Source organism: Chlorocebus sabaeus, chromosome X (genome assembly GCF_047675955.1).
Source record: "Chlorocebus sabaeus isolate Y175 chromosome X, mChlSab1.0.hap1, whole genome shotgun sequence".
Lineage (NCBI taxonomy): Eukaryota > Metazoa > Chordata > Mammalia > Primates > Cercopithecidae > Chlorocebus > Chlorocebus sabaeus.
In genome coordinates this window covers 67,836,989-67,860,386 of record NC_132933.1, presented here as the reverse complement: position 1 = coordinate 67,860,386, position 23,398 = coordinate 67,836,989, and the positions used below count along the sequence as shown (strand labels likewise).

The 23,398-nt window shown below is 34.1% G+C and overlaps 1 protein-coding gene across 5 annotated transcripts in view; it reads left to right on the top strand.

The window, feature by feature from the left end:
• APOOL (apolipoprotein O like) overlaps positions 1-23,398 on the top strand; it is an 87,718-nt gene that overhangs the window by 52,742 nt on the left and 11,578 nt on the right. For all 5 annotated transcript variants that reach the window (XM_007992179.3, XM_037989481.2, XM_073013541.1 and 2 more), the window contains 6 exons: positions 2,573-2,692; positions 5,581-5,635; positions 7,046-7,144; positions 14,702-14,793; positions 21,233-21,346; positions 21,506-21,623. In XM_007992179.3, coding sequence (XP_007990370.1) covers positions 2,573-2,692; positions 5,581-5,635; positions 7,046-7,144; positions 14,702-14,793; positions 21,233-21,346; positions 21,506-21,623 — 598 coding nt within the window. The remainder of the gene's footprint in view (positions 1-2,572; positions 2,693-5,580; positions 5,636-7,045; positions 7,145-14,701; positions 14,794-21,232; positions 21,347-21,505; positions 21,624-23,398) is intronic.

Below are 23,398 nucleotides of genomic sequence, written 5' to 3'. Positions count from 1 at the left end.
AGCTTACTAAATGTAATCATAATTTCGAAATGAGAACAAACAATTTCTGTCTATACAATAAGTGGCATTTAACCCCTAGGCCTCCAAAATTTATAGTGAGAATGCTCTTCTCAGTGGAGACTATAGTAACATCCTACTGGCTAGCTCTTAAAATTCTTACAGTAGAGCTGAAATCCTGTCATCATAAACCTTTCAACTACGGCCGGGCGCGGTGGCTCAAGCCTGTAATCCCAGCACTTTGGGAGGCCGAGATGGGCGGATCACGAGGTCAGGAGATCGAAACCATCCTGGCTAACCCGGTGAAACCCCGTCTCTACTAAAAAAAAATACAAAAAACTAGCCGGGCGAGGTGGCGGGCGCCTGTAGTCCCAGCTACTCGGGAGGCTGAGGCAGGAGAATGGCTAGAACCCGGGAGGCGGAGCTTGCAGTGAGCTGAGATCTGGCCACTGCACTCCAGCCTGGGCGACAGAGCGAGACTCCGTCTCAAAAAAAAAAAAAAAAAAAAAAAAAAAAAAAAAAAAAACCTTTCAACTACGCCCATGCCTTAGAAGGAAAATACTTTAAAACACTGGTTCTTAACCATTTTGACCCCTTTGAGAGTCTGATAAGAACTTTGAATGCTGTTCCTAGAAAACTACATATACAAAATTTTGTTTACAATTGGCAACAGATAAAGATCCTGAATCCGTGAGACACGGTGCCTCATGCTTATAATCCCAGCACTTTAGGATGCCAAGGTGGGCGGATTGCTTGAGCTCAGGAATTGGAGACCAGTTTGGGCCACAGGGTGGAACCCCGTTTCTACAAAAAAATACAAAAATTAGCCAGGTTTGTTGGGGGTGTGCCTGTAGTCCCAGCTACTCAGGATGCTGAGGTGGGAGGATTGCTTGAGCCCGGAAGGTTGAGGCTGCAGTGAGCTGTGTTCATGCCACTGTTTCTAGCCTGGATGACAAAGCAAGACCCTTTCTCAAAAAAAAAAAAAAAAAAAAAAAGAAAACTTAATCAGCAGATTTTGATGGGGACAGAGGAGAGAATAAGAACAATGAGTGTAGTAAAGTTTGGAATTGGGATGTGTAAATAATAGAGAGGATAGAAACATGATGGACAAACATGTAAGTAAATAACATTGCCCACTCTAACACCAGTACATCCACATATATCTCTCCTTTCTAGGGGAGAGGGGAAACTTCTCTACTTGCAGTGCACCTGCTTTTTATATATAAAATGCATCTTTAATATAAAATATGCATCTCTCACCTTCCTAATTACACACAGTTGCCAATGTGGTGAATTTAAATCTAAGTATTAGTCTAGAAAGATAAACACTAACTCTTTAATCCTGGTATGGGAAGTAAAGAGCCATTTAATGGTAAAGCAAGACTTTTCTGACTTACTACTGGAAAAACTTTACCAAACTGACACTGTCTTATGGTTTATATGTCTTTTAAATTTTAATTTAAAAAGCTGACATAAAATTGTATGCATTTACCTTGTACAGCATAATGCTTTGAAATATATATACATTATGGAATGACTAACTCATTTTATATATGTATTACCTTAAATAGTTATCATTTTTGTGATGAGGACATTTTATACCCACTCTTAGCATTTTTCAAGAATACAATATAGTGTTAACTATAGTTTCATGTTTGTTGTTGATAGAGGACCAAATCCAAAGTCGTTAATCATCTAGTTCCCTTGCTGTTGATTTGTAAACTTGATTCTTTCCAGTTATATCTTCATGAAACACCAAGCTTCATAGCATGATTTATACCCTAAATATGAAAGCCAAAAAAAAAAAATGTTTTTTTTTAAAAGGAAGTAAGTCCCTACCTGGTTAAATTTTTCATTGTTCTTTTGTGTATGTTTGTTTTTATTAAATACTAATTAGAATAAAAAGGCTGTTCAAAATATGAAAGGTATGAATAATAATAATAATATGATGATGATGTACAGCTGTGTGCCTACTACCCAATTTAAAGGAAAACAAAATCCCCTGTGTTCCCATTTCATTCCATTCAGAGGTTATCATTACCCGGAATTTTTACTCTTATTCCCCTCCTTTACTTTTAAATTTTACCTTATATGTCTGTATTGCTAAGCAATATGTTTTTTGGGTTTTTTTATGTAAACTTATATTCCTGAAATTCATCCAAAGTTTTCCATGTTGCTGTAATTTTTATATTTACCCCCTAATTTCTAATATTTCTTTGTACGAATATGCCCCAATGTATCCATTTTACTGTGGATGGACATTGGGTTGGTTGTAATTAAAATGTTGCTGTGAACATTATTATACATAACTCTAGGTGTGCAAAAACAGTAGTTTCTCTAAATATACGTAAGAGTAGAACCACTATATTATACTATATTTGGCATCTTTTAATTTCTGGGTTTTAAATAGTCTACCACATCATTCCTGTATTTAAGATGGTTTTTTCAAAGTATTTTATCAGCATTTTTAGTTGTTTTTAGGAAGAAGGCTGATTAGGATTCCTGTTCTGCCATACTGCTGTTACGGACAGTCCAGCTATTTTATGTTTTTGACATGAACATTTTTTGCCTATAGCTCCCCATATATACTGCACCACCGCTTCAGTCTAAATATGTTGAAGAGCAGCCTGGTCATTTACAAATGGGCTTTGCTTCCATCCGGACTGCAACTGGTTGTTATATTGGCTGGTGCAAGGTAAGTCAATTCTGGTAGTGGTTTAATATCAGAGGTTTCTGATTTAATTGTTCCAGTTACCTATTGATGTGTAGAAAACTAATCCGAAACTTAGTGGCTTAAAACCACAACCATTATGTTACATCTTATGATTTTGTAAGTCACAAATTTGATCTGAGTTCAGACAGATGATTTGTCTGTTGCATGTGACATTGACAGAGGTGGCCCAGTGGTGTTCATCTGGCAAATGAGCTGATCTAGACAGTCCAAGACAGCTTTATTTGCATATCTGGCACCTTTTTAAAGATGGCTGGATGGCTGGGTTCAACTGGGATTATTGACTAGAACGCCTACACATGGCCTCTCAAGCATGGTGATCTCAAATAGGTCAGATATAACTTAACATGGGTAGTTCAGGGCTCCTAAAGACAATGTTACAAGTGGCCCTAGGCAGAATTTGTCAGGCTTTTTGCCTATCATCAGATGTCCATGAAAGTCACTTCTACAGCATTCTATTGTTAAGTCACTAAGGCCAGCTTCGTTTTAAAGGGAAGGGAATTAGATGCCAATTCTCAGTAGAAGTAGCAGCAAATAATTTGTGGCTGTATTGAACCTACTGTACCCCTACTGCATAAATTAAAGTAGTTCAGCAAGCATTTGTGTCACCTAGCATGTACACAGTATCCCTCACTTTTTATGTGAAGTTCTGAGATTACTTCTGAATATTTTCTTCTTTGGCTAAGCAAAGTGTTGTTTACTTGTTGGGGTTAGCCCATAAGACCATTCTAGCTGCAGTAAGCTATTGGGCAAGCTAGAATACACGTGACTTTAATGCTTAGCCTTCAATTAGTGATATCCATCAGTAGAGTGGTGGAGTAAGCTGATACAACACTAATGTTCCTTTATCATCACATAAACATAATTGTGTTAGCATTGGTATCTCCAGTGTCAGTGTCTTAATGTTGGTACCAGTGTTTTCATCATTCTGACCTAGTAACCATGTGACTTTTCCCCAACTATAGCCTGATGGTGAACCACTGTTCTTGTTTAGTTTCTTCTATCCATTATCTTTAAAAAGAAATCTAATGAGCTTATAAAAAATAATGTATGCTTAGGTGAAATACCAAATCAATGAACTCTGATAATTCCAGATGATATTTCATTCAAATATCTGATAAATATATGATGTTATTTTTGAAAACTTGTGTTTGTCATACAATTTTTATGGTACTAGTTGTACTACACACTACTAATAGTTTGCTCTAAGAGGGAAATACCTTAACCAATTATGGTCTGAATCATGTCCCTATGACTATATGCCAATAGCTAGATGATTCAGACTTAAGCTTCCTGAGACGTAATTTTCCATAATGTTCTCAAATTTTTCTTCAGTGAGATAAAATGTTCCTGAGAGGTCTTTAAATTGCTATTGTAACTATCATCCAATTTAAGACTCAAAAGAATGTTTTATTCCATTAATATGCTCAAACAAATAGGTTGAAAAAAGACAATTTCCAATGCATTTTGTCCTAAATGTAAACACTTTTTTTTTTCTAATTTTCCCCTAAAAATGTAATCTATTCTTTAAAAATTACGTCTGACTCAAATTTGTTCCACATTAAACCTTGAATCATGTAGAGCAAATTCAATTTCTACTACTGCTAGCTTAGTGTTTTGAAATTTAGATAGCACTGACCCCATGTGGTAAAAATGAATTCTTTAGCAGAGATAAGAAAAAAATTTTTTTGAAAGATGACTTAATGGTTAAATGATTCCCAATCGACTGGTCAATAGATATTTTAACTTTGAAGGTGAAATATTCTCAAGAGAGTCCCTACAGAAAAGTAGTTCAATAGCAGTTAGCATTTATGCTGATTTGTACAATTTTAAACCAAGATGAACCTCTGCATCTCTCTGATAACCATTAAAATATCTAAGATAAAATTACAAAACCAAGCTATCTTTATAACAAAAACTTATTTCTTCCCTGTCCAATATAATAATCTCTATTTTCTCTGCTTCGAAAGTCTTTTTTGTTCTGTTTTTATCCCATGGTTTCATAGCAGCTGGTTCAGAGAAGAAGACCATATATTTGGATTGTGTTTTCTGGTTCCATCAACAGAGTACAATATGACCATGAGTAAATCATTTTGTGACTTCCTTTTTTTTTTTTCTTATATAAGTGAGATAATACCTAGCACTCAATAAATATATTTAACACTCTTTTGCACTAAAATAAATCAGTTTAGAGACAGGTAAAGTTAAAGATTTGCTTTAAAACTTTAATTCCTCCGATGGATTAACATAGTTTTGATTTCTAGAGAATTTATGTTCCTGTTTAAAAACAGGAAAAACAGTAGTCTATGTAGGATGATTTCTGTCCTGAGGTAATTTAGATTTTTTTTTTTCCTCATTCTAATGCACAATAAGAAAAAGGAGGAAGATGAAGCCCTTTGCTTTAGACTTTTTGTTCTTTTTTTCCCTCCACAAATCATTATGTTATTGCTACTGCATCTTTATTAATCAGATGTTGCTTCTAAACTGAAATATACCTCCCTTCTTGTTTTATTTAAATTCCATTTATTTTTCTAGTTCATTATAACATAAAATGATAGATCTTTATTTTCTTCACTATCATTTCTGCTCTGATTATTTCATAGACATCCATTTATATGAGAAAAATGGTATAAATGTTATCCATGTTAAATAGAATGAAAAGCAGAAAATGAAAACAAGCTAAGTTAAATGAGTATTCTGATAGTAAATACACAGGAAAGCTGGATTTAGATTTGGGCATAATGCTAAGTCATCCTTTTAATATAATCTCGGAGGTGCAGGCAATTTTGTCTCATTATCAACAGCTTCAGAAATGCAGGTGTCTTCTCCCTCCCCTTTTTTTTTTTGCTTAGGGTGTTTATGTCTTTGTGAAAAATGGGATAATGGATACAGTACAATTTGGAAAAGGTAGGTGAGTAAATAATTAGAAATGTTGTATTGTGTTTTTAAATTGCTTTGTTTAAATATGAGAAAAATAAACTTGGTATGTTACCCATTATCATGCATTTGCCAACTCAGAAGATACTCTCTATAGCAATTTATTGGTAATAATAGCAAAGCAATAGTATTCATTATTCAGCAATTATTATTGGCTAAGGTGTTGTACTAAACATTTTACATAATTTTTGTCACAATTTTGTTAGTATTGGTATTATAATTATTCCCATTTTACAGATGAGGGCAACTGAGGTTTAGAAAGGTTAAGTAGGTTATTGAGGTTACATAACTACAAGTGGTAGTGCCAGGATACAAACTGAGGTCTGTTTTAACTACTAAGTCTATAATATATATCATAAAGCATAAATTAAAAACATGTCTCCATTGTTGCTAATTAGTTTAAGTGCTATTTGCTGTTAAAATACATTGTATTTTGCTGTCAACTGCTAGGAAATGTTATAGCAATCACTAACCCTGGAATATTTAAGCTAATGTTTAAAAAGCAATTTTATTTGACTCTAGCTTGTTAATGGTATTTAGCAACAGATACAGCTTTCTAATATTCTTGGCTTATGCCAGTTGTCATAGTAAATATGTATGGGAGATAGAAAGATGAGCTAAAATTTTGAATGTTTCCATGAAGTTGATGACTTGTTTTTGAATTATCATTATTTCATGTATTAGGAATAAATGCAAAATTATATTCCTCATCAATCATTAGGAATAGGATTAAATATGTGATTGCCATTAAATAATTAACTATGATAGAAAAGTATACTTTTGGAACTAGAAACAATTTAAATATATAGAAAGCCAAGAAATCTGGACTTTCACCTACTCTTCATCTACTTTTTGTCTAGGCCCAGTGATGATTAACCAACAGCAGTGGCTGTCTCGAGATTATTAGGGAGTAGTGGCAAGCAAGGTCTAGTAGCTGTGTATATCCTTAAACTATTATTCAAAACTCCTTTATAAAGTATCTATTTCGGTTCTCACTGGAGGCTACCAGTGTTTGAACAGATAAGGGCAGAAGCATGTTCGTTATAGAGATATAATACATACACTGTCAGAAATTCACCTTATGGTAACCCATATTAAGATGTGTCCTCTAGCATTACATTTCTTTATAGTAATAACCACTGGTATCATTAAGAAAAGAAATATTAAATCACCTATAGAAGGAAAATGTTATTTCGTAACAAGTAAATATATCTAGTTTTTTAGGTTGCTACTCATATCGTCATTATATATAGCTCTTTTGAAGAATGTTTAAACCTTATTATTATCTTAACGAATCTCTTTAACCTTCCTGCATCATAACTGTATAGAATGCCCAGTAGAATTCAGTTATTTATGTTAATTTTTAACTGATTTCTTGAGATGCTTATGTCTATCTGAAGAATCCTCCTCGAGACTTTCTTCCGAAAATGGGAGTTATTACAGTTTCAGGATTGGCGGGCTTGGTTTCAGCGAGAAAAGGTAGGGTTTTTAAGAGCATATTCTCTCTTAATGCCACGATATTAGTTTCTGAATTTTACGATCATAAGAAAACCTCATATGCTTTATTGAATATTATCTGGATAGGCTACTGTAAAGATTTTTAGATTCTGTATTACAGCATGCTTACTTTTATAAGGACTTTGTGTTTTCAAAACTATAGCTATTCCAAAGGCAGTTCAACGTCGTTAGTCATTAGGGAAATGCAGATAAAAACTAGAATGAGATACCATGTCAGTTCTAACAACATTGGTCAGGATGAGACCAAGAGAAAATAAAATTTTATCTCATATATCAGTATCTCTGTCTCAAATCTTTAAAGTAGCCCCCAGAATATGGGGGGTCATGATTGAGAAAATTAGTTTGAGTGATTAGTATATATTTTTACGTTAAGATAAAACTCTCAAGAAATTTTTTCGGTAGTTAGCGACTCTTAAGGTCTTAAAAAAAAGTTACCTGGAAAACAAAATGACAGATTATAATTTTAATAGGAACAGCTGTATATTCAAAAAAATTTTATTTCAAAATTATGACAGTAGATTCATACAATTCTATCAGTTTTAATATATACATAGAGTCATGTAACCATCACCACAACCAGGATACAGAACAGTTATATTATTCTCAAAAAGTACCTCATGCTATCTGTCTGTAGTCAGACCTTCTTCCCACTTCTAACTCCCAGAAACACTGATCTGTTCTCTGTCACTCTAGCTCTGCCTTTTTGAGAATGCCATCTAAATGGAATCATACATAGACTGGCTTCTTTCACTCAGATTATCAAGATTGTTGCATGTGTCAATAGCTTGTTCCTTTTTGTTACTAAGTAGTATTTCTTAATATGGATGTGCCACAGTTTACTTTATCACTTACCTGTTGGACATTTGGGTTGTTTCCAGCTTTTGGTCATTAGGAATAGAGCTGCTATGAAAATTTGTATACAGGGTTTTCATTTCTCCAAGCCCTTACTAAGCTAGTGTAGTTCTCTAGTCACTAGCCATTTTGGTCACCTTTCAGTCATCCTTTGTCCACACTCCAGTTGGCAAACATTGTCCCCAAACTAAATCGCTTATATTTGGAAGGCACAGCTCTGAGCCAGTCTGGAATCTGATGTCAGGTACTTTGTAGTTTGTTTTTCCAGCTATAGTCCTAAAAGCCTCAACTCAAGGCATAATTAGGTACAAAACTGCTGTGCAATTATAAGAACATTCTAGCATCCTAACTCTAACATATATATCTCTCTCTCTCTCTCTCATATATATAACATATATAACAGATATATGTATAACATATATATATAGCATATACATGAGAGGATGGTAGAATGTTCATAGATATAGATATAGATATAGATATCATCTGGATGGACATAACTCTCTCCCTATAGCTAATATGAATGCCTCCCTATATCCTATTTCTTATTATAGTAGGCAAGCAACTTCTAATTGAATAGGTATTATAAATTATTCAGTAAGAAATAATTAAAAACCAAGATCACAATATAAAACAATAAGACTCAAAGAATTAAATTTTGAAGGAAATTGTCCAAAACGTATTACTCCGTTTCTCAGTAAAATACTTATACCATTCTTGTAAGAGAAAATGTTCCGTAGGTCATTCACCGTGTTTCCAAATGTCAGAGCTAGAATAGTCTAACCCAGTGTTTTTCAAATTGGAGATCTCAACCTCTTAATAGATAGTGACATAAATATAATGAATCTCAGGAGACATTTTACCTTTGTTTTAAAAAATTATATTTTAAGTTCCAGGGTATATGTACAGCATGTTCAGATTTGTTACATAGGTAAACGTGTACCATGATGGTTTTCTGCACCTGTCAACCCATCAGCGAGGTATAAGCCCAGCATTCATCAGCTATTTTTCCTGATGCTGTCCTCCCGCCACCCTCCCATGACAGGCCCCAGTGTGTGTTGTTCCCCTCCGTCTGTCCATGTCTTCTCATTGCTCAGCTCCCACTTACAAGTGAGAACATGCAGTGTTTGGTTTTCTGTTCCTGTGTTAGTTTGCTGAGGATAATGGCTTTCCAGCTTCATCCATGTCCCTGCAAAGGACATGATCTCATTCCTTTTTATGGCAGCATAGTATTCCATGGTGTATATGTACCACATTTTCTTTATAAGTCTATCATTGATGGACATTTGGGTTGATTCCATGTCTTTGCTATTGTGGATAGTGCTGCAGTGAACATATGCATACATGTATCTTTATAATAGAATGATTTATATTCCTTTGGGTATATACCCAGTAATGGGATGGCTGGGTCAAATGGTATTTCCAGTTCTAAATCTTTAAGGAATCACCACATTATCTTCCACAATGTTTGAACTAATTTACATTCCCACCAACAATGTGAAAGCATTCATTTCTCTCCACAACTTCACCAACATCTGTTATTTTATGACTTTAGTAAAAGCTGTTCTGATTGGTGTGAGATATTATCTCATTGTGGTTTTGATTTGCATTTCTCTGATGATCAGTGATGTTGAGCTCTTTTTCATGTTTATTGGCCACATGTATGTCTTCTTTTGAGAAGTGTTTGTTCATGTCCTTTGCCCATTTTTAAATGGGGTTCTTAGTTTCTTTCTTATAAATTTGCTTAAGTTCCTTGTAGATTCTGGATATTAGACCTTTGTGAGATGGATAGATTGCAAAAATTTTCTCCCGTTCTATAGGTTGTCTGTTCACTCTGATGATGGTTTCTTTTGCTGTGCAGAAGCTCTTTAGTTTAAGTAGATCTCATTTGTCAATTTTTGCTTTTGTTGTGATTGCTTTTGGTGATTTCATCATAAAATTTTTGCCCATGCCTATGTCCTGAATGGTATTGCCTATATTTTCTTTGAGGGTTTTTATAGTTTTGTGTTTTATGTTTTAAGTCTTTAATCCATCTTGAGTTACTTTTTGTATGAGGTGTAAGGAAGGGGTCCAATTTCAGTTTTCTGCATATGGCTAGCCAGTTTTCCCAACACCATTTATTAAATATTGAATCATTTCCCCATTGCTTGTTTTTGTGAGGTTTGTCAAAGATCAGATGGTTGTAGATGTGTGGTTTTAGTTCTCTATTCTGTTCCATTGGTCTGTGTGCCCATTTTTGTACACATACCTTGCTGCTTTGGCTACTGTAGCCTTGTAGTATAGTTTGAAATCAGGTAGCATGATGGCTCCAGCTTTGTTCTTTTTTGCTTAGGGTTGTCCTGGCTATATGAGCTCTTTTTTGGTTCCATGTGAATTTTAAAATAGTTTTTTCTAATTCTGTGAAGAATGTCAATGATAACTGAATGGGAATAGCATTGAATCTGTAAATTCCTTTGGGCAGTATGGCCATTTTCACGATATTGTTTCTTCCTATCCATGAGCATGGAAAGTTTTTCCATTTGTTTTTGTCTTCTCTGATTTCCTTGAGCAATGGTTTGTAGTTCTCCTTGAAGAGGTCTGTCACTTCCCCTGTTAACTGTATTCCTAAGTATTTTATTCTTTTATGGCAATTGCGAATGGGAGTTAATTTGTGATTTGGCTCTCTGCTTACCTGTTGTTGGTGTATAGGAATGCTAGCAAATTTTGGACATTGATTTTTGTATCTTGAGGCTTAGCTGAAGTTGCTTATCAGCTTAAGAAGCTTTTGGGCTGAGTTGACGGGATTTTCTAGATACAGGGATCATATCATCTGCAATCAAAGATAATTTGACTTCTTCTCTTCCTATTTCAGTACCCTTTATTTTTTTCTCTTGCCTGATTGCCCTGGCGAGAACTTCCAGTACTATGTTGAATAAGAGTGGTGAAAGAGGGCATCCTTTTCTTGTGCCAGTTTTCAAGGGGAATGCTTCCAGCTTTGCCCATTCATTATGATATTGGCTATAGGTTTGTCATAAATGGCTCTTATTATTTTGAGGTGTGTTCCTTCAATATCTAGTTTATTGAGAGTTTTTAACATGAAGGGATGTTGAGTTTTATCAAAGGCCTTTTCTCCGTCTATTCAGATAATCATGTGATTTTTGTCTTTAGTTCTTTTTACATGATGAATTACATTTATTGATTCGCATATGTTGAACCAGCCTTGCATCCCAGGGATGAAGCCAACTTGATCATGGTGGATAAGCTTTTTGATGAGCTTCTGGATTTGGTTTGCCAGTATTTTATTGAGGATTTTTGCATTGATGTTCATAAGGAATATTGGCCTGAAGTTTTCTTTTTCTTTTTTTTGTTGTATCTCTGCCAGGTTTTGGTATCAGGATGATGCTGGCCTCATACAATTAGTTAGGGAGGAGTCCCTCCTTTTCAGTTGTTTGGAATAGTTTCAGAAGAAATGGTACCAGCTCCTCTTTGTACCTCTGATAGCATTCAGATGTAAATCCATCTGGTCCTGGGGTTTTTTTGGTTGGTAGAATATTTATTACTGCCTCAATTTCAGAACTTTTTGCTGGCCTATTCAGGGATTCAACTTCTTCCTGGTTCAGTCTTGGGAGGGTGTATGCGTCCAGAAATTTATCCATTTCTAGATTTTATAGTATATTTGCATAGATGTGGTTGTAGTATTCTCTGATGGTGTTTTGTATTTCTGTGGGATCAATGGTGGTATCCTCCTTATCATTTCAGATTGTGTTTATTTGAATATTCTCTCCTTTTTTCTTTATTAGTATAACTAGCAGTCTATTTTATTGATGTTTTTCAATAAAACCATCTCCTGGATTTGTTGATTTTTTTTTTTTTTTTTTTTGAAGGGATTTTTGTGCCTCTGTCACCTTCAGCTCTGAAGCTTGGTTATTTCTTGTCTTCTGCTAGCTCAGTGGTTTGTTGGCTCTTGGTTCTCTAGTTATTTTAGTTGTCATGTTAGGATGTCAATTTGAGATCTTTTTAGCTTTTTGATGTGGGCATTTAATGCTATAAATATCCCTCTTAACACTACTTTAGCGGCGTTGCAGATTCTGGCACGTTGTCTCTTTGTTCTCATTAGTTTAAAAGAACGTCTTGATTTCTGCCTTAATTTCATTATTTACCCAGAAGTCATTCAAGAACAGCTTGTTCAATTTCCATGTAGTTGTGCGATTTTGAGAGAGTTTCTTAATCTTGAGTTCTAATTCGATTGTGCTGTGGTCTGAGAGACGTTATGATTTCAGTTCTTTTACATTTGCTGAGGAGTGTTTTACTTCCGATTATGTGATCAATTTTAGAGTAAGTGCCACATGGCACTGAGAAAAATGTGTATTCTGTTTTTGTTTTTGTTTTTTTCCTGGAGTGGAGAGTTCTGTAGATGTCTATCAGGTCCACTTGATCTAGAGTTGAGTTCAAGTCCCGAATATCTTTGGTAATTTTCTGTCTCGATGATCTGTCTGATACTGACAGTGGAGTATTACAGTCTCCCACTATATTATGTGTGGGTCTGTATCTCTTTTTAGGTCTTTAAGTACTTGCTTTATGAATCTGGGTGCTCTTGTATTGGGTGCATATATATTTAGGATAGTTAGCTCTTCTTGTTGAATTGAACCCTTTACCATTATGTAATGTCCTTCTTTGTGTTTTTTGACATCTGTTGGTTTAAAGTCTGTTTTGTCAGACACTAGGATTGCAACCCCTGATTTTTATCTGCTTTCCATATGCTTGGTAAATTTTCCTCCATCCTTTTATTTTGAGTCTGTGTGTGTCTTTGCACATGAGATGTGTCTCTTGAATACAGCACACTGATGGGTCTTGTCTTTTTGTCCAGCTTGCCATCCTGTGTCTTTTAATTGGGGCATTTAGTCCATTTTCATTTAAGGTTAATATTGTTATGTGTGAATTTGATCCTGTCATAATGGTGCTGGCTGGTTAATTTTGCAGACTTGTTAATGTAGTTGCTTCATAGTGCCATTGGTCTGTGTACTTCAGTGTGTTTTTGTAGTGACTGGTAATGGTTTTTCCTTTCCATGTTTAGTGCTCCTTTGAGAGCTCTTGCAACGCTGGTGTGGTGGTGATGAAATCCCTTAGTATTTGCTTGTCAGGATGCATTTTATTTAAAAATAGAGGAGAACAGCAAATATCAGAGTAGTTTTTTCTTGCAGACTGGCCTCTCTTATCAGGTAAAGAGAGGATGACTGTAAGTCTTTTTAAAATATTTAAAATGACACATAAAGAAAAACTGCCACCTGCTATGTTTAGGAGCAGCACAATTAGGGGAATTTGGTTAAGTCAAGGGAACTTACATCAAGAGATATTAGAATTATAAAATAAGAAATTTAACTATAGGTAATGGAATAACAGCGAGCAGGACTAGAGTAAAGGAGCAACTTAGGACATTTTAATATACTTAAACCCTCTTTCTGCATACCACAAAAGTCTAAATCTAAAGAAAAGCTAAACTGGTTTGAATCAGCCTGGCCGCCCGCCACCCCCCACCTCAGTCCATTATAGACATGACTATAGAAAGCTTCCTTAATAATAGTTAAACCAGACCGATAGAGACCTCTAGTTTTTCTCTTACGTAAACTGCAAATTTGCCTGCAAACATTCATTTTCATTTGTATAATATACCAGATAGGCTGTTCCCTTTTTAGATTAGGGATTGTATAAGCTGCTTCAGATCATGAAAGTACTTATCCCAATTTAAAAATCCATCATCCAATTACCCAGATCATATATACAGTCTAAGATACTCAGAGAAGCATTTAACGTACATATTATTTTGAATCAACAGTTACTTGGAACTAAGCTATGGCTTAAAGTGGTGGATTTCAAACTATTCTGTAGAACCCTTAGTTTCATGGAAGTGTTTAGTGGTGGTATCAGGATAAAGGAAAAGCCACACAGCCAGGGTTTGATACAGAGCTTCCTACCCCAAAGTTAGTCACAGCAGCATCAAGTTTATAGGTTTTATATATTGAATTTCCTAGGGAGATTCTATTTGAAAGATATTTTGAAAGGATTTTGTTACCAAAAAAAGATATGAAAATAACTCTTAAATGATGCATAGTTAAGGCACTTTTTGATATGCATTAATTATGTCAAGTTACTTGCAATTATTATTCAGTATTCTAAGTCAGTGACATGAAGGAGTTATGCACCTGTTAAAGTCCTTAGCTGATTATTTAGTTGAGTAACTAACCTTCCTAAATACTTAATCAAAAAGGAGACGTAAGAGAGAGTCCATTTCACTTTGATATGGTGTCACAAACACAGTAGTTAATTAATTCTCTATATTATCATGCTTTATTAGATACTTGCAAAATTGTGGTTATAAATTTGGGTTTCGTAGGACATGAAAAATACCTAGCTTTCAAGCAGCAGAAAATCATCCATTCCTTTTGTGTAGGTAATTGTCAGTATTAGATTGAGAATACTTTTGTTAAATTGGACATGACAGCTAAGGGGTAATTGACTTGAGATCCTTAAGGGCATTTTGGCTTCCATCTTGATTGGTATAATTACATAAAAAGTAATTTAACAGAGTGTGATGGCTTACCAGGGGAGCAAAGAAAGCATTACAGTATAAGAACATCAAGTCTCTGGTGGCATGTATTTGGAGTTTAATAATTTATTTGCATTTTATAGGTTCCAAGTTTAAGAAAATTACTTATCCTCTGGGACTGGCCACTTTAGGAGCAACTGTTTGCTACCCAGTTCAGTCCATTATAATTGCTAAGGTAAGTTCTTTTTAAATAATAGCAACATTTCAGTATTTGTTTAAACTCTCAGTGTGACAATATTTAAATGTTACACAGCACCTTCAACATTTAATTTTAAGAGATGTAGTTGGTGTCAACTCTCATGTTGGCCAAATCACATTAGCATCTCAGCATGGTAAATGCCATTCTTAATAGGATGAATTTGTTTAAATATAATTCAACAATGTAAAGGCAGATTTGAGGATTATGTTCAGAGACACTGAATTAGAATTTATGGGGAGAAATACTGCTCCATTATTAAGGTATATAAACTTTAATTTTTATTTAAAAGAAGATTAAAATACTAGCAGCTGTTTGGTTCAGCAGATTAACCTGACATGAGAAACAACCAGTTGATAGATTGGCTGCAGTGGTTTTTGAACGTAAAACACACACACACACACACACACACACACACACACACACACAAACTCAATATTGAAACCACTTAGAATTAAGAAACACCTGTATAAATGCTTATTATAGTTGTTTTGTCTTTTTCTTGTGAGCTTAAGTACAAATCCAGATTCTTTTAATGATTTGAACAGTTTTTGTCAGTATTTTATTTTTAACACATGTTCAGATAGAGAAGGAAAACTTTGGGTTATGCATTTTTCTCCCTCTTTTCCTTCTCCTCTTAATTACCAACAGTTAACATATCCCCCTCATGCTTGAAACAATGTGTGGTGTTACCAGAAGGACTTTCTGTACTTGTATTCCCATTGCTTCATCTCTTTAACTATTGATGTAGAGAAAGTTGCCTATCAATATTTTGAGAGTGTCAAGGATATGGTATACTATGTAGTTTGTAATGTGATCAAACTATAGAAGCTCATAACAGAGGAAGAGAACATTATTCATTAAGTCTACTTATACCTGAAATAATTGATAACATGGTAAACTTATTTTTAAAACTTTCTTAATAATTTACATAGGAATTAACCACTGAAATCAATAAAATGCTAGTATTAGAAGAAAACGTTAAGCTCATTTAATTCAACTTTGATCTTTTCTCATTTATCTATAGGGAAACTGTGGCTCAGAGGAGTTTCATAGTGACTGATTTGCCCAACATTATACTGAGCTTCAGATTTTTTGGCCTCCATGTTCATTACTCCCCCCAGTGGATGATGCTTCCTCTGATTCTTCTTTTTTTTTTTTTTCTGTTTTTTTGAGATGGAGTCTTGCTTTGTCACCCAGGCTGGAGTGCAATGGCGCAATCTTGGCTCACTGCAGCCTCCGCCTCCTGGATTCAAGTAATTCTCCTGCCTCAGCCTCCCGAGTAGCTGGGATTATAGGCGCCCACCACCATGTCCAGCTAATTTTTGTAATTTTAGTAGAGACGGAGTTTCACCAGGTTGGCCAGGCTGGTCTCGAACTCCTGACTTCAGGTGATCCATCTGCCTCAGCCTCCCAAAGTGCTGGGATTACCGGCGTGAGCCACTGTGCCCAGCCCTGATTCTTCTTTTTTCTAAGAGTAATGACATCATGGTTGTTTTTAAAAATTGTGCCTGCTTATCTTTAGATAATCTAAATATTTCAGAAAGTTTAGGGAAAAAAAATCGCCCAAAATGCATCTATCCATACAAATATCCATGTCCACATTTGGATGGAATATTCTTCTAGACATCTTAACATACATACACAGAGATAGAAAAACAAATGTATGAATAGACAGGTAAGAATGAGATCATAGTATGTGTCTTATTTTTATTTTTTAAAATAAAGTATTGAATTTTACTTTTACAAAAGGAAAGAAAAGAATTGCTGAACTTCAAATAGCAATTTTTCTAATATAAGAGATTAACTTGTAAATGTTCTTCTGGGGTAAATAATTGTTACTTTAATTCTTAGGGTTGAAATCCTTGCTTTTCTTTTGACTATAATAATATCATATTTAATATTTTAAAAATTCAAATATATAATTTTTTAAACCTGAGATTCATGATGAACTTTAGAGAGTCTGTAGCACACCCTCCTCTCCAGAACTTTATGAAAAGTCATGTGTGTACAAGAAAAACCTTATTTGACATAATCAGGACTAGTAGTTAACAATTAATCAAAAGTGTTAAAGCAGCAAGTTGTAAAAATATATATAAAAATATATACCCACAATTTTACTTCAAATTAAAACATAAGTGTCTTTCTTCAGCCTGGCCAATATGGTGAAACCCCATCTCTAGTAAAAATACAAAAATTAGCCAGGCCTGGTGGCGGGCGCCTGTAATTCCATCTGCTCGGGAGGCTGAGGCACGAGAATCACATGAACCCAGACAGCAGAGGTCGCAGTGAGCCGAGATTGCGCCATTGCACTCCATCCAGCCTGGGAGACAGATTGAGACTCCATCTCAAAAAAAAAAAAAAAAAAAAAAGTCTTTCCTTTTCTCTGTTTTGAAGTAGGGCTTTTCTTTGAGTATTAGTCTACTGGTTAAAGATCTATAACATCTTTCCAACGGTATGCCATGTTTGTAGTATGTCTTCTACAATTTCCAGATTAGGTTCCTTTAAAATAGAATGAACAATTAAAAACATTAAAAAAAAGATGAGTGCAGAATCCTTTTAGGTGTTTATTACTTCTCCCAGCTGTTATAATTGTCTTGCTCACCTCTAATTTCATAGCAGTTATTTTTTTAGCCATTCACATTTGTGTCTTTATGAAGCATTTAACTTAATTTTCCTAGAAACAATAATTATTTTTATAATTGTATTTTATCATATTATGTTACATTTAGACTGTTTAATTATAAGTAAAACTGATGTAGCAACTTGGGGAAAAAGGGAACTTACTCTTGATAAGCATACTAATCAACTTCCGAAAGATAGTACCTTAGCATTTTGGAGAGCACCTGATAGGAATGAATGTTCAGCATTCTACAAACATCATTTATAATAAATTTAAAAAACATTTTATTAATCAGTCACGTCTCCTAAAAGGATGTCAGGTGAGAGCTTTTTACTGTATCTGTATTTTTCTGAAGGAAAGGGCCTATAGCTTTCAAGAGCTTCTCCAAGGTGTCTATGATACTAAAAAGTTTAAGAAATGATAGTCTAGAAGGTCCTTTGAACAATGAAAGACTCACTCCAGTTATTCATCATTTTGAAAATACTCTTCAAGATGGAATTACTCTTTGCTCTTTATAATTTTCCTCACAATATTTTTATTATTAACTTATGTAATGAGTAACAAGTAGTCTGTCTTTGAAAGCTGTAAAATATAAGAATAGACTTACCAAATAATGTTTTAATGCCTGTTTAAAAGAAAAATAAACTATCAAACTTTACTGAAGGGTATTTTTAAATTTTCACAATATTTAATTGATGAATAAAGATTAAATATATTCAAGGTGTACAACATGATGATTTGACATACATATATAGTGTAATGATTATTACAATCAAATTAACACATCCATCACCACCCATGCAGCACATTATATACCCAGAACTTGTTCATCTTATGACTGAAAGTTTGTTCCCTTTGACCAACATCTCATTTACCTCACTCCTATCCCCTGGCAACCTCCATTCTACTCTCTGCTTCTATTCTGCATATATATCCAAAAAAAAAAAAAAAAAAATTAAATCAGTATCTTGAAGAAATATATGCACCTCCATGTTCATTGCAGCATTATTCACAATAGTCAAGATTAGAAACAACCTAAGTGTCTCTCAATAGATAAACGGATAAAGATAATTCGGTACATATATACAACAGAGTGCTATTTAGCCATTAAAAATGGAAATTCTGCCATTTGCAACAGCATGGATAACCCAGAGGACATTCTACTCAGTGAAATAAGATAGACACAGAAAGACAAATACTGTTTGATCTCACTTATATGTAAAGAATGTTTAACAAAAAATCTTGAATATCTTTGGAGATATATCCTGTTTCTGGATGAAAGACTAAATGTTGAAATACGGCAGATGTTTCAAAATCTAGAAATTTAATTCAGTTCCTACAAAAGCCCTGGATTTGAATGGAGTGTGACATTCATTCACCTAATATTTGTTGTCTGTCTACTGTGTATTGGTTACTATAGCATACATAATAAAATAGATCAAGAAGACAAAAGAGAATATTCAATCAATTATATTGAGTATATCTTTGTACACATGAGGGTAGGGATGGATATGTGGTACAGGTGGCATTTCAAATCAGTGTGTAATGGAAATGATAGATTTTTTTTTTTTTTCCGAGAAATGTGTTGGAATAATTGGCTGTTTGGAAAATTACTCAGACCTTTACCAACTATCGTGGGAAAACTAATTCTAGGTGGAATAAACATCTAACCATAAACTAGAATACTATAAAAGGTATGAGAAGAAATAAGAGGAATACCTGTTTAATCTTGAGATAGGAAAGGCTTTCTTAAGCAAATTACAATCTAGAAGCCATCAAAGAAAAAGTTGACATATTTGACAACATCAAAATTAATACATTTCTGTAGATTACAATATTACCATACACAATGTTAATGGATACATGAAAAACTAGGAAAACTATTTGTAACATATGTGACAAAGTACTAATATCCTTCATGTATTAAGAACTCCTATAGATCAATGAGCAAAAGATGAATGTGCCCTCTGGGAAAATGAAAAAATACCTGAACAAGCGGTCTACAAAATAAGAAACAAAAATGGCCTAATGTACGTAAGATACTTGATTTCATCAACAAATAAATGCAAATTTGAAAAATCATTTAGATATTGGTTTTTAGCCTTTAAATTTGACAAAGATTTAAAAGACTTATAATATCACTGTTGGTAAATAGGGTAGGAAAACAGACATATACTCTTGGTGGGAATGTAAATTGCTGCAGTATATTGCTGACTTTCTGGAGAGCAACATGGTAATACTGTCAAAAATTAAAATGTGTGTACTCTTCAGTGCAGAAATTTCAGCTCTAGGAATTTATTTTGAGGAAATACTATAAGGGTTATGGTCCCAGTTGTATGTATAAGGATACTAATTTCATCATTGCTTATACTTGCCATCTCCCTACCCCCAAAAAGGAAAACAGTCCATATGCTCACCAACAGGGGATTTGTTAAATCGTCGTGCCTCAATAGGGAATTTGTTCAACAAATTGTGTTGCATCCATTATAGAATACTAAACTAAGAAGCAAATTTAAAAAGTAGACCTATGGTATATAAAGTAATATAGAACCATGCCTTTGAAATATTGTCAGGCTTTTAAAAAAATAATATCTCAGAATAACATGTTTACTGTGATCCCAAGTATTTGAAAAGGAAAACAAACTAAATAAATGTGTAATTTATTTTAAAATTTAATTGAAAAATTAATTGAGATTGTATAATCTGTTCTGTAACTTTTTCAAATTAGTGGTTCATCATGGACTTTCATTCATGCCAGTACATATAGATTTACCTCATCTTTTTTGAAAGATCTATAAATATTAACATTACATTCGTTTTAAAATCTGTGTATGTATAATGTATATATGAGTGAAAATTCAGGAAGAATATATGTATAACTGTTAACGAAGGTTATATTTGGGGAGGAGGAGGAATTTCTTTATATTAGTTTATTACTTAACTTTTCAAGTGTAGATATATACTTAGTTAAAACAATAAATATTTCTATTTGAGGATGGAAACATAATTTTTAAAAAATTTATGTTTGTAGAAATTGTAATCCTGGAAAACCCCTCAAAACATCTTCAAAACTTGAAAAATCAATGGCTGTTGAAATTACTTTAACTATAATAAACAAAAGGATTGGAGAAGAATAGGAAAAAGAAGAAATCAGAAGTAGATTTTCAAAGAGAAATAGAGATTAATGAAAATAACAGTAACTTTAGGAATTCAGCCAGCATCCCATTCTCTTCTTGAGTGTATTTATCAGTCATTGTTTATTTTACCTTTCTACCGCAAAAGAATATTATTCTTTGGAGGAGTTAGTTGATGCTTTTTATTTCTTTATGAATGGAGAAAGCACCATCAAATTTTAAGCAAAAGCATTAACTTTGTAACATGTTAAAAATCTTATTTTCTCAGTCAGCAGTTTATTATCTCGAACTATATTCCCCAAACTTCTGTTAATACAGTTTTCACTTACATCAAATCACCATGTTATATACCTTAAATAGATACAATTTTATATATGTCAGTCTAATCTCACTAAAGCTGAAAAAAATTTTTTAAAAGACATAGTTTTAAATTTATATGTTACAGTGTGAATGCGGATTATACATTATAACCCTTTGCATGACATAACAATTTTTTCATATAAAATTTTAGAAATGGTGCTTTGTGTTATATGATTTAGAGATTTATATCTTTATTGATTCTGATCTGAGTGTTCACATAAAATACCTGACAAATCTAAAATACATTTTTAATTTTAACTTTTAAAAATATGTTATTTGACTTACTTTTTGTTTTAATTAGGTAACAGGGAAAAAGATATATGCTACAAGCCAGCAAATTTTTGGAGCACTTAAATCACTGTGGACAAAAAGCAGCAAAGAAGAGTCACTCCCTAAATATAAAGAAAAAACTAAGGTAGAGTTTACATGGAGCAAGGCGGTCAACATTGAGTTTTGTTTGGGTGGGTGTTGGCTTGTAATGAGGGTACTGGACAGAGGTCGAGGATAAAATGAGAAAGTAGATGAAGGAATTACAACGATTTACTTATGAAGGAAAAATCTGTTTGGTAAACAGCTAGGATCCTCTGTCGAAATAGAAGTACCTGCAAAAACAACTGACGTCTTGAAACACTCAGTGCCCTTGCCAACAGAACTCAGCTCTGAAGCGAAGACCAAATCAGAATCCACTTCAGGTTTGTTGGGTATAAGTTAATTTTGTTTTCATTCTTTTCTTAAATAATTTGATTGCATTATCATTAGTGGTTTGAACTTAAGATGTGTTCTCCCCATAAATATTTTTGTCTTTTTCAATCTGTGGTTTGTGTTTCTTTATAGGTTATGAGGTACTTAGGTACCTGCAATTGCTTTAAATTACCACATAGTTCATAATATAGATCTTTGTATGTGAGTATATAGAGTAGCACCAACACGTTGATTGGGTGAAGCATTTAATATAACTTTATAAATTTGAGCTATTTTATCAGGTGGGGGAAATGGGCCTTTCTAGATTCTGTAATTTTAAAGGGATGAGTCACACCTACATAAAGAAATGTCAGCTTCCATTTTTTGTGCTATTTACCTATCAGTCTCCCTGTCAATCTTAAGACTGTTTTATTTTTATTAAGTTTAGTTTTATTAAGTTTAGGCACCAAAAGAACTTTCAGCATCGAATAGTAGAAATATCATCAATTATAATACTTATAATGTTGCTGGTATTCCATACTGGTAATAAATACTTTGTGAAACCAAACAGTGACAATTATACTTTCTAAACAAATACTGCCATGATTTTACTGTGATCACAAAGAAGGTGACAGAGTGTTTAATACCATTTTGACAATGTATTCATATGGATTTGCATAGGTTTATCTATATGTACAATGTGAATTGTAAAACCCGTTGTCTTATTGCAAAGGAAAGGTGACTAACTCAGAGGTTGGGGAATAATAATATCCACCCTTTATCAAACACATACTGTGATGCAGAGAGCTAGAAGTATATTATGTCATTCAGCCCTTACCCACAAAGCAAAACAAAAACCTCTGCTGGATCGGTAATTATTCCCATTTTATGATGAAGAGACTGAGACTCAGGGAGCTAAAATAACTTGCCCCAGATCATATAGCTTGTGAGTAGCAGAGTTGTGTTTATGGCCTAGATCTTCTTGACATCAGAGTCTAAGCTCTTTCCATTGTGTATAGGTTATCTAATTTAAAACCTGAATTTAGTCTCTAATTTCAGCCCCCTCCTCTCACTTAATCTTCATAAAAACTGTCATTGAATAACAAACCTGATTTGAGTTTTACTATTTTCCTCTGTCCTCTCTCCTAACTAATCAAGACAAGTTTTACAGTTTTTAGACTCTGAATAATCTGCAGGTGACCATATTCTCACAAGAATATAATGTATGGTCATTTTTCCAAATGCCTGTTAATTCCAGAGTATCTTTGTGAAGATGAGACATACTACACCTTAACAGTGGGACCAAAACCTTCCAAAGCTAATGTCTTTTTGTTCACACATCTAGATTCTGGAACCCTTTATTTGCCTGTCTTGGGTGACGTGGTATATGAAAAGCATTCTATCGAGATGATGCAGAGGGAGAAAGAGATGCCAGTGCTACTCATTCTTATCATATATGTCTTGGTCAGTTTGAGCTGCTGTAAAAAATACCATAGACTGGGTGACTTATAAACAACAGATATTTATTTCTTACAGTTCTAGAGACTGAAATTCTGAGATCAGGGAGCCAGCATGGTCAGGTTCTGGTGAAGGCCCTTTTCTGGCTTGTAGACAGCCTACTTCTCATTGTGTTCTCACATGGCAGAGAGCAGAGGGAAGCAAGTTCTCCCAAGATTCATAAGGGCACTACTGATCCCATTCACGAACGTTCCACCGTCATCACCTCCTCTAATTCTAATCACTTCCCAAAGCTCCCCACCTCCTAATACCATCACAGTGGGGGAGA